At 39.2% G+C, this 14,502-nt stretch overlaps 1 protein-coding gene across 7 annotated transcripts in view; it reads right to left on the minus strand.

The window, feature by feature from the left end:
• Positions 1-14,502, minus strand: part of SSBP2 (single stranded DNA binding protein 2) — a 181,878-nt gene that overhangs the window by 124,451 nt on the left and 42,925 nt on the right. For 4 of the 7 annotated variants that reach the window (XM_057421394.1, XM_057421397.1, XM_057421398.1 and 1 more), the window contains 2 exons: positions 13,773-13,834; positions 12,017-12,101 (listed from right to left, as the gene is read on the minus strand). Coding sequence is in view for 1 of the 7 variants with exons in the window: in XM_057421390.1 (XP_057277373.1) it covers positions 12,017-12,101; positions 13,773-13,834 (147 nt within the window). In the remaining 6 variants the exon portion in view is untranslated. Of the gene's footprint in view, positions 1-12,016; positions 12,102-13,772; positions 13,835-14,502 lie in introns of those variants that run through there. The other 3 variants (XM_057421393.1, XM_057421392.1, XM_057421391.1) reach the window with 2 other exon arrangements.

The following is a 14,502-nucleotide window of genomic DNA, read 5'->3' on the forward strand; positions in this document are numbered from 1 at the left end:
ACCAGTTTTGTTCCAAGAACAAATTCTGCAAATTATCAGGAAAAACAAAAGGGATGTAAAAGAGCTCCCTTTTTTTTCCTGTTAAGGGGGGGGGGGGGGGGAAGGAAAGGGGAAAGGGGAAAAGGAAATAACAATTTTCCCTATGTCTCACTGCTAAAATGGCAATAAATAAAGCCTCGAATTTGATAAAGCAGGAAGAAGCTTCATGTCAAAGCACGGGCTGAATATTCCTTGGGGTTCAGAGAATGTACCATATAATTCCTTGAGAGTTTACGGTGTTATGCTCAGCTAGCTACTGGAATTAGCCCAGATCCAAGAGACCACCACAGCTGAGTGTCAGGAAGCCACCAACAAAGACAATACAAAAACTCGAGATGCTGATGGATCCATAAGTTAATGCTGGAGGAAAAGGTTTCCCCAGAGACAGTGAGAGGAAGGCTTCCTACCCTCCAGTGTCAAGGACCAAAGATCCTGCAAATGCTCAGGGTACAGCCATTACACAGCAAGGAAAAAAAGTTGGCAGGATGCTGTTTATTGTTAATTTTGTTTATCTTTCAAGGGAGGAGGGCAGTCACTGCAAATGATAAATTAAACTATCCAACTAGTGGAAAGTAAACTGTTCTGAATGAGCAAAAGCCAAGACAGCAGCTGGATCTGACTCAGGAGTTGTAGGAGCTACATTCTTGTGATCCATCAGTCCCCAAGCCAACACACTTCCAACATATAACAACGGGGGGAAAGCAGCTGAAGCAAGAAAAATAAAGCAGTTGGCAACAGGAGTCAGAAAACACCATATTGCTGTACACAGAATAACATAAACCAATTAAAATAGTGGGAAGACAAATGAATTTTGTAAATTAACAGCTAGAATGGAGTAAAAAGCTTTCTGCAGAAATATGTAAAACCCCTCTCCAACAGTTTTGTCCTTTTCAACAGAAATTTTAAGATTTCCTTCACAACAGAAAGAATTGGAAAAGGGTCTCTTTGCACATGAGTATGCAGAAAACCCCAGACTAAATAAATAGCTGGTTTCTATATTGAGGAATAACTCTAAAATCAGATAGTAAACAAGAACGACTCACTGTATTCATACTGTTTCCTATGATACTGATACTGCAAACATATATGAGAATTTAAGAGTATTCACATGCAAAATGCTACCCAGCCATGAAATTGTTCGTCAGATTGGGGCCAAAGTCCCTGATCCTGCCACTGGATCCGCAGAGGCAGATCACAACATCTGTGTTAATGAGGTCGTACTCCACAGGGATTGAAGTGTCTGCCTTTACAAAACTCACTGCAAGTCTTACTCATGTAAAACTGATTTATGAAGTGTAACATCACACTCCACTTTGTGCACTACCTGTACACTTTTCTGCCTGTCTCTTGAAAAAGACATTAAAACTCACCTCATGTATTACATTGCCTTAACTATATTATAGTTGAACTTCGCACATTTCACGGGCTAAAATTTCAGGTTTGCAATACATTTACAGACCTGGAAGCAGAACTGGAAAATGTGTTCCAGATACTCTATGGCTCAGAATATAGTATTTGTCATACACCTTATAAAGAGCTTTGTCTTCCTTTTCCTGTTACAGGTTGTGGACCTCTTCTGGTGTGAATTATGTACAGTACTATTTCTCAGCAGGGTAAATTAGCCTCTGAAGGGTTACAGACTACTGCACTTCAGTTCTGTTATAGGTACCCTCACTAACTGGCATTTTGCGCATGCTACTGTGACAGCTCTATGGAGGTGTCCACTTCAGTTAAGGAAATGTCACAATGAAACAGCATATAATGACAAAATGCAAAGCAGATTTTCACCTTAATTCAAGCTTAAGTTTTTATTGTCCTTGATTATGTCACAATCTTCATCTTTCTCTACGTATACATGTACATAGAGAAGACATTTTTTTCCCCCGTAAAACATTCTGTGCAAGCTCAAGAATCCTTGTCAGCACAACTGCTGGTAATATTAAGACATTAATTTGGGAGAAAATTCAAAAAGACTGTTATCTGTTCTGTGTGACTCATGTTATATAATGTGCACTTTGTATTTACTGCAATGTTTGGATGGTTTGGCTGTGACAGTCCTAGTCAGACATCAATATCCATGTTCCCTCAAGAAGCTTGCCTGCTTTTCCTCCTCATTACTTCATTTTTCACCACCTCTTGTAAGGCTTAGCTGTTCAGCTGTTCTTAGTAAGAGCTGCATGTCTCCCCCAGTTTGTGATCCTCAGGATTCATCTTTCATCATATTAGAGAGCAGATGGAAATTATAGTCCTTTTTTTTCCTGGACTGTGTTAAGCAAGTCTGAAATGAGTCACTTAGGCGTATTAACACATTGTGCAGAAGTAAGACTCTCACTTTCACTTAACGCTGCAGTACTGGCTTGCACTATACACAAGCACATTGCTACACACACATGCACATACGGAAGCAAGCACTTTTGCAGAGCCTTCAAAATACCTTTTCCTAATTAGCTCAGAGAGCAATCTCACTAGCTAAATTGGAACTGCTGAATCCAAGCATCTAATAGAAAGCTACCTAAATCATTTAGCATTATAAACATCAGACAAAATCCTGACAGGGAAAATAAAACATCAGAAGAAAGAATACCAAGGGGAGGAAGAGCACGCAGAGGAAGTGGGCTGTTGAAAGGCTTTAATCCAACATTTGCTCTCTATTGATCAAATGTTTGTTCAGTACTTTATTGATGTAAAGCATTATGCACAGTGTTAAATATTAATGCCAGAAGATCTTTAAATTCAGAGCATTTGTTAGTCAATTTAAGACTCCCAATGTTACTAAGCTTAACAACTTAACAATTTACTTAACCTCCTTTAGTAACTTTCTGGAGCACTGTAAAAACATACTGAGTCCACTATGCAATAAGTAAGAATGATGTGTAAATGTCAACAAATACAATGTTTTTTAATGCTACTAATATAAGGAAATGTTTATAAAGGCGACATTTCTCAATGTTACTTGAAACTCCCAATAGGATGTATCTTCTCATTCTTAAAAGCAAAATAAATTTGAAAGGAGCAAAGTTTCTACAACTTTCGAGGGAATATCTAAGATCCACAAGGTTTACACTTCCATACATTGAATTATTTAAATGCAAATGTACGTATGCATTAAGTGCTTCCACTCCTCTCTCCACTGAAACCTTGATTTTAAGTTCACTCCAAATTATAAAGTTTAAAACTCAAAACTGTAATACAAGTCTCACTGTGGTAGTATAAATAATCCATTATAGCAAACAAACAAAAAAATTATGTATCAGTAGAGTTCTATTCCTAATACATCAGGAGTATTGAAATTTTATGCTGATACATTTAACAACTTCACTCTGTGGAACGGTTGAAGTTAACAACTGTTCATCAGAGCAACCACAGAGGAAAAGAAATAGCAGCATCCTGTGATTCCTATCAATCTGGTTGAACATTTCCAGTGGAGGCTTCCTCCAGGCAGTAACTTATGTCATACATCTACAGAAGAAGTGCCTTGGGTTTATTTTGATTTTAAAGAAAACGCTAGACTTCAGAACACAGAGAACTGAACCCACAGAGACATCTATTCTGGAGTAAAGCATCTAGTAATTAAACAGTGTGTCTATCAACATTAAAAATGTATCTTATGCAAACTTTATGAAATGCGGCAAAACATTATTTTGCAACGAGCTTTACCTGTATATTATAAAAAGTTAACTACTGCAAAGCAGCCTGGGCATTGCAGACATTTTCTTTAGTCTTCTGACCTCTACCTCATCCTGTGCACTCCACATTATCTCTTAGACGACTGACTTCAGTTGCGTCTTCAGATACTCGCCTCCTTTACTCCAAGCAGAAGAAAACAGAGTTTTGTCCTATTTCATGAACTTTCATGAATGGTTTCACATATAGTGTATATAGATTTTTTTAGTGTTTTCTTCTAAATAAGTACTTTTTTTTTTGCACAGAACATTCCCCCTTATTAGAATGGCCATTATCTCCTATTTTTTTCAATGAAAACGAAGCGTAAAACCGTTCTTAGAAAAGAGGCACTCTTTCAACATGTCCACTGCCTCTCTCTGGGAACTATGAAAGAGAAGCTAAACTGCCTTCAGGGGAGATGGTGGTTCCTCATACAGTCAAAGGCTTCAATTAACTCAAACTAATTATCCATTTTATTTTAAATTCTGAGAAAATTAAATCTCCACTCAAAAAAAAAGAAATGCTGAAATTTGGGGGGAGGAAATGTTGCTTTTTCTCTCTGAGACAAATGACTAGTCATATAAGAAGAGGAGCACAGCACAAATTTACCTGTGAATCTGCCTCTATAAAAAGAAAAAATTAGTGGACGGCATTTCTGCATCACATCTTAACATTTGTGACACAGAGTAGTTAAATCTAGTAATTATATTATCCAGTAGTTGATGGGAAGGAATTATGCAGGAGGATGGCAGAAGCAGAAAGAGCACATCTTCCAATACTTTCTTGGTGGGTTTCTTAACAGGAAACAGAAAGAAAATAAATCTGTATTTTCCTGCAAAAGGGGTCTCTACGATCCAAGGAAATTACCAGTTGCTCAACTCTGAAGAGCAAACAAAACCAGTTTCATAGTCTTGGAGATAACAGTGCAGCACATTGAGATACACCTACAAATAAGGTGGAGCAAATCCTGACACAAATCAATGCAGTTGTGCAGAAAGTAATGCCCACTTTGATTTGGGGTTGGAGCATGATGCTAATTAATCCTTCCCAAGCAACTGCATTAAAGAACATCCACTAGGCAGTAAAATCAAAGACTGAAAAAGTTAAGGCTGCCTGCGCACAATTCTGCCAATGACGCTGTACAAGATTCTCAGACTGTGAATCACTGTCCCTTCTAAACCTTGTAGAAGGGCTGTCTGTCCTCCCATGGAGACATTTACCTCGTTTCACATTAGTGTTCCTATACAACTGACGGCTGAAGGAAGATAAGAATTCTAAGCATTTTATCATGTTTTTCAGATTTACAGTGTTTTGGTTGCAAATATGATTTCAAAGCAAACATTAGACTTCCTTGGTCTTCTTTAACCTTTCACATCTAAGAATATGTCTTACTACTGGTATACCTGAACACAGACAAGTGAGACATTTGGTGGATAAAGAACTGGCTGGATGGCTGCACACAAAGAGTTGTGGTCAATGGCTCAATGTCCAGCTGGAGATCAATAACGAGCGGTGTCCCTCAGGATCGGTGTTGGGACCGGTCTTGTTCAACATCTTTGTTGGTGACATAGACAGTAGGATTGGGTGCTCTCTCAGCAAGTTTGCTGATGACACCAAGCTGTGTGGTTCAGTTGATACGCTGGAGGGAAGGGATGCCATCCAGAGGGACCTCGACATGCTTGTGAGGTGGGCTGATGCCAACCTCATGAAGCTTAACCATGCCAAGTGCAAGGTCCTACACCTGGGTCGAAGCAATCCCACGCACAGCTAGAGGTTGGGCAGAGATTCAGAGCAGCCCTGAGGAGAAAGACCTGGGGGTGTTGGTTCATGAGAAAATGAACATGAGCAGGCAGTGTGCGCTTGCAGCCCAGAAAGCCAACCCTATCCTGGGCTGCATCAAAAGGAGCGTGACCAGCAGGTCGAAAAAGGTGATCCTGCCCTTCTACTCTGCTCTTGTAAGACCTCACTTGGAGTATTGTGTGCAGTTCTGGTGTCCTCAACATAAAAAGGACATGGAACTGTAGGAACAAGTCCAGAGGAGGGCCACAAGGATGATCAGGGGACTGGAGCACCTCCTGTATGAAGACAGGCTGAGAAAGTTGGGGCTGTTCAGCCTGGAGAAGAGAAGGCTGCGTGGAGACCTCATAGCAGCCTTCCAGTATCTGAAGGGGGCCTACAAGGGTGCTGGAGAGGGACTCTTCATTAGGGACTGTAGTAATAGGACAAGGGGTAACAGGTTCAACCTTAAACAGGGGAAGTTTAGATTGGATATAAGGAAGAAGTTCTTTCCTGTTAGGGTGGTGAGGCACTGGAATAGGTTGCCCAGGGAGGCTGTGAATGCTCCATCCCTGGCAGTGCTCAAGACCAGGCTGGACAAGGCCTTGGTTGATATGGTTTAGTGTGAGGTGTCCCTGCCCATGGCAAAGGGGGTTGGAACTTGATGATCTTAAGGTCCTTTCCAACCCTAACGATTCTATGATTCTATGACATGATCTCTGCAGAATAAAAAGAGCAGTAAAGAAAGGCATTTCATTCGTGTTGATAAATGCTATTAACACAAAAGGGAAACGATATTGTTTTAACAATGGAATGAGATGCTTTCATTTCCTAACTACTTACAAAAAGAAGAAATAACCTGTTCACCGGCTGGACACAAGTAGTACCTACACAGCAAAAAGAATCACATTTGAAGAACATATTCTGAAGGTGGAATTACAGATACAGTGATGACCAGTAAAGACATAAAGGGCCTTCCACAACTGCGCAGAACTCATGTAAGGAGCTGACAGGTAACTCAGACAAAATGCATTGCTTTTGTTACAACAGTCCCTGATCATCGCTGAGGAAGTATTTCATGATCCTGTATCATCACAATTTGGCATTTGTCCCATCAGTGACACTGAATCTATCATTTTGTAGATTATCTCTGAGGTCTTCCTTCCTTCCCTCCCCAGTACTTGTCATCTCTTGTACTTAGCGATGATTGTAAGCTTTTGTTCTGATTTTCTGTTTTAAGCAGAAGGAGTTAACATGCACTCTCCACAGAAACAGACAGCTGGAAAACAGAATCTAGAATTCAATTTTCAATAAGAAAGCTGGGAAGACCTAGAAGCACAAGCTGCTGTAGCTAGGCTACCTTACAGGAGATCACAGTAGCAAGAGCTGGGAAGGTGTCATGGGTAAAATACAGTCAGGTAACTCGTTCACTCACCTCCCCCCCTTCTTTCCCTCCCCCTACTCCCAGAGGGACGGAGAGGAGAATCGAAAAGAACGCAACTCCCACATGTTGAGATAAGAACAGTTTAGTAACTAAGGTATAACACAGATCCCTACTGCTACCACCAATTATAATAATGATAAAGGAAATAACAAGGGAATACAACACCTCACCACCAGCCGACCGATAACTCACCCCCCAAGCCCAACCAAGCTCTGACCCATACCTCCTCCAACCCTGCAGTCTCCCAGCCCTTCCGGCTAACTCCCAGTTACATCCTGGGCATGACGTGCTGTGGTATGGAATAGCTCTTTGGTCAGTTTGGGTCAGGTGTCCTGTCTCTGCTTCCTCCTGGCTTCCCCTCCTCCCTGGCAGAGCATGAGGCTCACAAAGTCCTTGGCCAAACCAAAACATCATTGTTATCAGCTCTGTTCCCGAGCCGAAAGTCAAAACACTGCACTGCACCAGCTACCAAGAAGGAGAAACATGACTGCTACTGCTGAACCCAGGACAGAAGGCAAGAAAATCAACAGCTAAAACAAGTTCTTCCATCCCTGAGACACAAAAGGCAGAGGAGTAGTTCCTGTGATAGACTACCTGGAAAAGACTGTGTTTAAGTTAAGCATGAGTTCAGAGCACCCAGAGCATTCAGCAACAAAATACAAAATTTCAAAAATCATTATGAAACAGAGTAAGCTTCTGTGCATTTAGATCAACAAAAATCTGCACCTAAAAGAGAGTTTTGTGTGGGTTTCAGAAGTAAAAACAAGTTTAATGAAACTAAACTAAATCTATCCTCATTGCAGAATAGAGTTTCACTGTGCTGTGTGAAAGTAAGGCTTGAGATTTACAGTCACTTCCAACTAATGTGTAATCATGCCTTCAGAGAACATCTTCTCCCAGGTCTTTCATGGCAATCTTCAGTCCAAAAAAAGGATGTAAAAATATTCATAACCACTCAAATTCCAAGTACTACTAACGATAAATGAGGGGGTTTGGGGCATTTAGGGCAGGCAAATGCCTCAGTTCTGCTGAAGGAAGATGGGTCCAGAGAAGAAAGTGGTTAATTTTTTTTAATCATAAGTGCAAAGTGCACTCTGCAAAGTGCAGAGACACAACTTGTTCTTATGAAAGACTCACAAAGAGATTTACCAGCCATCCAAATGTCCAAACACCATGCCAAACAACTTCTATGAAAATTTGATTTATATCACTATGACCTTTAAAAGGACTAATCTGGACAGAACTGATTATAGCATAGTCTTTAATACACCCTACAACCCTCAGATAAAGCTAAACTCCTTTTCATACAGCTAACAAGTCAGGCGGAAACATGGTATCAGCTTATGAGACTGTACAGTCTCTAGGGCAACAAATGTCTTTTTTCTTATCCTGCAAATTTCCTGGCATTCTTTTGGAGCCCATAAAAACAAACAAGATACCCTTACTCAAATCAGAAGTGATCTTTCAAAGAGCTGTGAGGAAAACACCAATAAAATCTTACCTGAAAAATAATCAAGATTTTACTAAAGTAAATTTTTAGTAGATTTTAGAAAAATAATCAAGATTTTACTAAAAAAATTTTACTTGTGAGAATTAATGGATCCCTCTTTGCACAAACACCACATGGAAGAGCTTCCATTGTAAGGACCATGAGAGAGGGACACTGGACTATAAAAAGATCTTAACTGTTACGTACAGAAATAATCTTGTAAAGAAATACTTTTCAGGTATCCCTCCCCAAACCCAGGGTACAGAGATGTGGGTGAATGGCCAGGCCTGAGGAAAAGGAGAATGGTTACTTGTGGCAGTCAGAAGTTCATTGGTAAGGGTGCTGCTGAAAAGTCATCATTCTTCTTCTCCAAGTAATCACAAGGTTTATATTTTATATCCCCCCCTTCTGACCCAGTATGTTTTCATGTTGTAAAGAAGCGAAATGAAGGCAGGAAACAAGATGAACATTGGAACCTGCTTCTTTCAACAGAAAATTTCAGTTCAAAACCTAGAAAAATGAGATCTTAACTAGAGATGAAGAGGTAAAGAAAGAAAAACCCATTTTACAGTGACAGTTAAATTTTGTCTCAGAACATCTATGTAAATGATTTTTCACAGGACTTCAAAGCATACAGAAGTCTTCCTCCAAGAAAAGTAATAAGTACCTGGAAAAGAAACACAGGGGCTTTTCTGCTCCAGACAAGCTATTCCTACCACAATGGCTGCAGCACCAATAGCCTAGGTGAGCAAGCACCACTTTTTTTTCTTGAGTTGCCTAAAATATGAACAATTTCTAATTCTAAATCATTTACATTAAAACTTCCAGGCCAGGACCCATCTCCCTAATCCAGCACAGTGACTTTCATGACACGCATGTCTTTTCAAGCCTAAAAATATATAAATGTACCTAAAGAGTTCAGAATCTTGATCACTCAGAAGAAAACATTTCCAAGTAAGTCTTAATAGAAAATAAAAATAGAGTCCCTTTTAGATAATATGGAGGACCTGCAAATACTTAAAGCACCAGAATGACTACAGAAAATCCCCTTTTTAAAGTCAGAATAGGCCTTTGCTTTTCTATTTATTGCATTTTTAGTACTGATGAACACTGTTAGTACTGCAAGCAGTTACAGCCTCCACCTTGCAGTCACTTCATGTTCCTGCTGTCAGACATGAAAGATTCTTCTCTAATTAGCTTGATAAATACCAAAAGTTGTATTAGTACAGTCTGAACACAATGAAATAACACTTCCAAACTCTTTCTCTGCAGAACAAAGATGCTACTATAGAAAGAAACCTGTACGCACATACATATAAGAAAGTTTATATGACAGCTAGTGAAAAGAATTTGGGTTTACTGTTGTTTACGCAAATAGCCAAGAACAGACTCAGAAGTACAGACTGCTAGGCACAGACAAGTTGAGACTCAGTTTTCTTGATTAGGCAGAGCTGATACTAGAGGGAACTGCACAGGCACTCTTTTCCAGGACAGCATTACAGAGTCCAAGGAAAACCCTGCTAGTCTTCTAGAAGCATGTAGAAGCATACCATGATTTTATTTACCCTTCATCAGACATGACTTTATACAGTAACTTAAACATCCAGACAATCACAAAACTGTACCACACACAGATACATCGTAATACACATCATAATGCAGACAGAACTGAGCAACAAGGACATGTGATATTTCAAGACCTGTAGAAGTTAAAAACACTGGAAGGGTGATGCCAGCACAATATTTTTTTACCTGCTGTTATTTTGCTTCACCTACTCAAATTCTCAGTGTATCTCAAAATTTAGATTCAACAGCAATCAATGAAACTCTCATGCGTTTAAAGAATAGTAAGCTCCACTCCCTTTTATATTTCTAAGTTCTTCTTCACTGAAAAATTCCTTTCACTGATCAATTTGTTTTGCAACTATTTCACAACATCTACATCTCTCAGATTTTGGGCTTTTTGTTTTATATTTTGAATGCATAATGCTCCCCACTTAAGTCAACCATCATACTCTGGATTCTTATCTCTACAGATTTAATTCACTGATGTCATTCCCTGCAGACATCGACTATTACTGTAAAACTATTTATACTTCAGTGGGGAATAAAACCATGCTCTGATAACGGAACAGGTAAAAAAGATTGCAGCAACTGTAGTTGTAAGAGTTACTTAAAGAATACGCTTTACCAAGTTGGTTGACCTTGACACCTCTGTGGGTGGAAGACTTCCTTATAACTCTGCTCCTCCCTCTGACACACTTTTATTTGTTAATTATCACTAGTGGTAAATGTAGCCCAGGCATGACTGTGCAAAACTGTCCAAGCTGCTTTACTAGTTAGCCTTTACCAGTTAGGGTATTAACGGTTCCAGCTGTGTTGATGTTTACAATGTAAGTCACTGCCAAGTACAAATAAGTTATCAACATTAACTCACATACAGTGGGATGTCAAGATGTTATCAGATTCTGACAACAGAAAAAGGAAAATGGCCACGTAGGTGATTCATTTCCAGTTTTCCAAATCTGTTTTTGTAAGACATTGGGATATGGCACTGTAACTTTAATTTTATCTGTAGAAATATTGTTCTGCAGCAAGTAGGCAGGATTTCCAAGACAGTGGAAAACACTCAAGGAAAGAGACTTCAGAGTTGAACGATAAACTCAAGCACGGTCAGTAAAGGATTTTGTCAGTAAAAATGAAATCACCAGATGGACAGAAGCTCATGTAGTAAAGGAACCCAACTGAATTCCATCCTAACTCTGGAATGAAGCTACACATTTCTGGGGAACTCCATTTATGCTATGAGAATGGAGAAAGTGGAATGAAACTGTTACAACATTTTGGACCCTAGTTTCTAGAGTAACATGTCTATCTATTTATTTATTTATATTATTCTTCTTCTTGTCATCATCAACAACCTCCTCATCATCATAATCATCATTATTATTAATCATCATCACCACCATCATTATTATTATTATTAGTCCTTGCAGGCAAAACACCAACAAACTCTCTGCTGGGATTTGAACTAAGTTTCAGAAGCATCAAAAGTGGCATAATAATTTTGCCCTTTACTCCTCCCATTCTCTTGGACCACATGATTTTACATTTAACTTACTCTATGGCACCTACGTGTTTATTATGCTGATGAAAAACACCTACTTCAGGACACAAAAATACTTGGAAAACAACTACATTTTAAGTGAGTATGACCCTGACAGAGGCAAGAGGATCAATTCCATCTGCTTTTTCTTCAGCATCAACAGAGGACAGATATTTGGACAGGACACATCTGTGCTTCCATTTGCCTTGTGCCTTTGTCACCAGTCTGATGTGTTCACGGTGGGGTGGACAGAAGAACATTCTTCGTTTTTCATTAGCACACAGGACAGCACTTTTGATCTCTGAGGTAGCTTCCAGGAGTTATTATGTTGCTGGGCAATCAAAGTATTAGGCATTCCTAATTCTAAGGCATTCCCAAAAAACTGAGAACTTACAAATATGACACCTACAGTTTTGAACCACTGTGTTGCAAAAAATATTTCTCTGTTGTATTTATACATACAATTAATGAGAGTGTGGTAAAGACACACAAAACTTACATAGTCATGAAAGGCTTTTGCTTCACTTGAATGTTCACATGTTTCTCGTCTTTCCGGAGCTGCACAGTACAGATCCCAAAATACACTGCAAGTTAACAAGATACAGAGATGGTGAGAAGATCATTGTAGTACTCGTACAGATTTTATGGTGTATGCACACCACACATGCATGTTCATATATAGAAACAGACATACCACTTCCTTGCCAAGGGATGAAAACACTTGCCTCTTAAGAAAGAATTTAGCTTTGCAAAACATCTATGAGAATTCAAGTCCTGATATCTGCTTCTATGAGGAAAGCAGTGCTGTATTCCTTTAATACCACTGTAGTACAGACCAGGAAGATAGTCTAATATACAACGTTCAAGTGTATAAAGTGTATTATTGAAGATTTGCATTTAACCTCATCCCTCTGACAACTGCTGCAATTAACTATCACAAAGTGTGGGAAGGGATGGATTTGTAGTAACATGAAAGGGCAAGAAACTGGAGAGAAAATTGGGAGCTCTTCCAAGGTCCGACACAGGCCTTTAAAGTTCCCAGAGAAACAGGTGTGTGTGGACAAGAGTAGGAAATAGATGGTTATGTTCTTGTTAGTGAAAGGAAATTATAGTGCTCCCACTGGTCTTTCTCCCCTTCAAATAGAGTTATACATGTATCAGTTCCAACACAGAGTTTCTGGAATGAAACTATGTGTATGAAAAAACAACTTGAAAGGATTTTTTTCTTTTTGCAAGAGTTTCAGAGTGTTTTTCTATTGGTTTAGACTTAATCCTTTGTAACTTAGTCCAGCATTGTAATAAGGAATGTGGGCAATTTCAGCACTCTGATGCAGACAAGCAAAATTAAGGATAATGCAGACATCAGAGATACAAGGGACACACTTTTCTTAGACAGGTTCCCATCACATAGCTAAAAGCTGTGAAAGAAAGGTCAATGAAGGTGTCATATACACCTTCCATGCAGCTGTACAAATCACTTGGGTTCAAAATGTTTAAAAATGTTAATTTCTTGTACTCCTGATAGTTGGATATATTCTCTGCAATTCTTTCAAACACAGGTATACTGGATATATTCCAATCAGGTGACAACTAATAAATATCACAGCTAAACAGCACTGACTGTGAACGCTCTTCTCTCCTTGGGAATTCTACACACACAAACTGGTGTGTCTCTGCACACCAGTATATGTAAGCACATGCCACCATGCATAAAAAATTACAAGTCATCCTCATGTCTACTCATCTTCTGAGCTGAGAGAAACTCTGCAAATGCAGACACTGCAGCACCAAGCCCATGCTAATGCACACTGCCTCCCAAAAAGGCTAGTAGCTTGAGTTCAGCTAATTTCTGTCAAATCCTATTCCCGTGACTAGAATGTGGACTGTATGCTGAGGAAACTCGCATCTGTATGCAGAGTCTCTGTACTTACAGGTTTATTTTAATGCAATTATTTAGGATATGTAGAATAATCTCTTAAATGCACCACTTACCAAAGGTGGTGAAGAAAGATATGCACACCACCTTTTTCAAAGCGGCTTTCTTATCAGCACGCTACAGTGTTTTCCTGTATGTATTATCTGTATATTTTTCCATATCTAATTTTCTGTTTTTTTCATTCCTTAACAAGAAACTGGCTCTTGATCCTCATCTTCATGTTCCTTTTACAATGTTTACCTGAATTTCTTGCCTCCAACTGCTAGAACTAGCAGCTGGCATATTCTGAAAGTGAGAGGAAAAGAAAATTGATACTTACCACCACCAGGAATGCAAGAATCCTGGGGGCTCCCCCAGTGTGATGTTTTTTTCCCATCTTATCTAAAACAAAACATAAAAATGGAGGTGCACGTTTCTGATGACGGTGACTAAAAAGCATTACATAATTCATGCAGACGGGGGGGGGGGGGGGAAGAAGAAAAGGTTTTGTAGTTATGAAAGGTTTTATCATCATCAATTTCAGCAGCCATATCACTTCATTATAGTTACTAATATAGCTGATGCTTAAATTAAGGTTTTCTTACTTCAATAAAGCATGTTTTAGAGTATTTTTTATTTAGATTCTATTTTATTTAGATTCTGAATACAATGTTGTTAACAATGTGCTTTGTATCACTCCACTGAGATGCGCATTATTGTAAGGTCAAAAATGCATGACCAATGGAACAAAAAAAAAAAGAAAGTGTTAAAAAGTACCCTTAAAATGACGTAAAAGATTTTCCAAGGAAAACTAAGAAAAACATAGAATACAGAACTAATGTAACTGATTCAGCAGGTGGCAGTCTTCCCTCCACATCCAAAGCAGGCACTGTTTTATAATCCTCAAGGAATGCTTTACTGTTAGAGGTACATTAGCTATAACTCCTTCTCCCACCATGCAGTGACAATGATAGTTTGGCTTGGTTTGTCTGTGCTGGCAACCCCTCCTGAACAGCTACGCTGGCTGTGATTTCTTTCCCACCCAGAAAGCCTAGTTTGCTTAAAACTGT

This window comes from Pezoporus wallicus, unplaced genomic scaffold (genome assembly GCF_028554395.1).
Source record: "Pezoporus wallicus isolate ANWC-B61680 ecotype Strahan unplaced genomic scaffold, APGP_CSIRO_Pwel_v1 contig_2595, whole genome shotgun sequence".
Taxonomy (NCBI): domain Eukaryota; kingdom Metazoa; phylum Chordata; class Aves; order Psittaciformes; family Psittacidae; genus Pezoporus; species Pezoporus wallicus.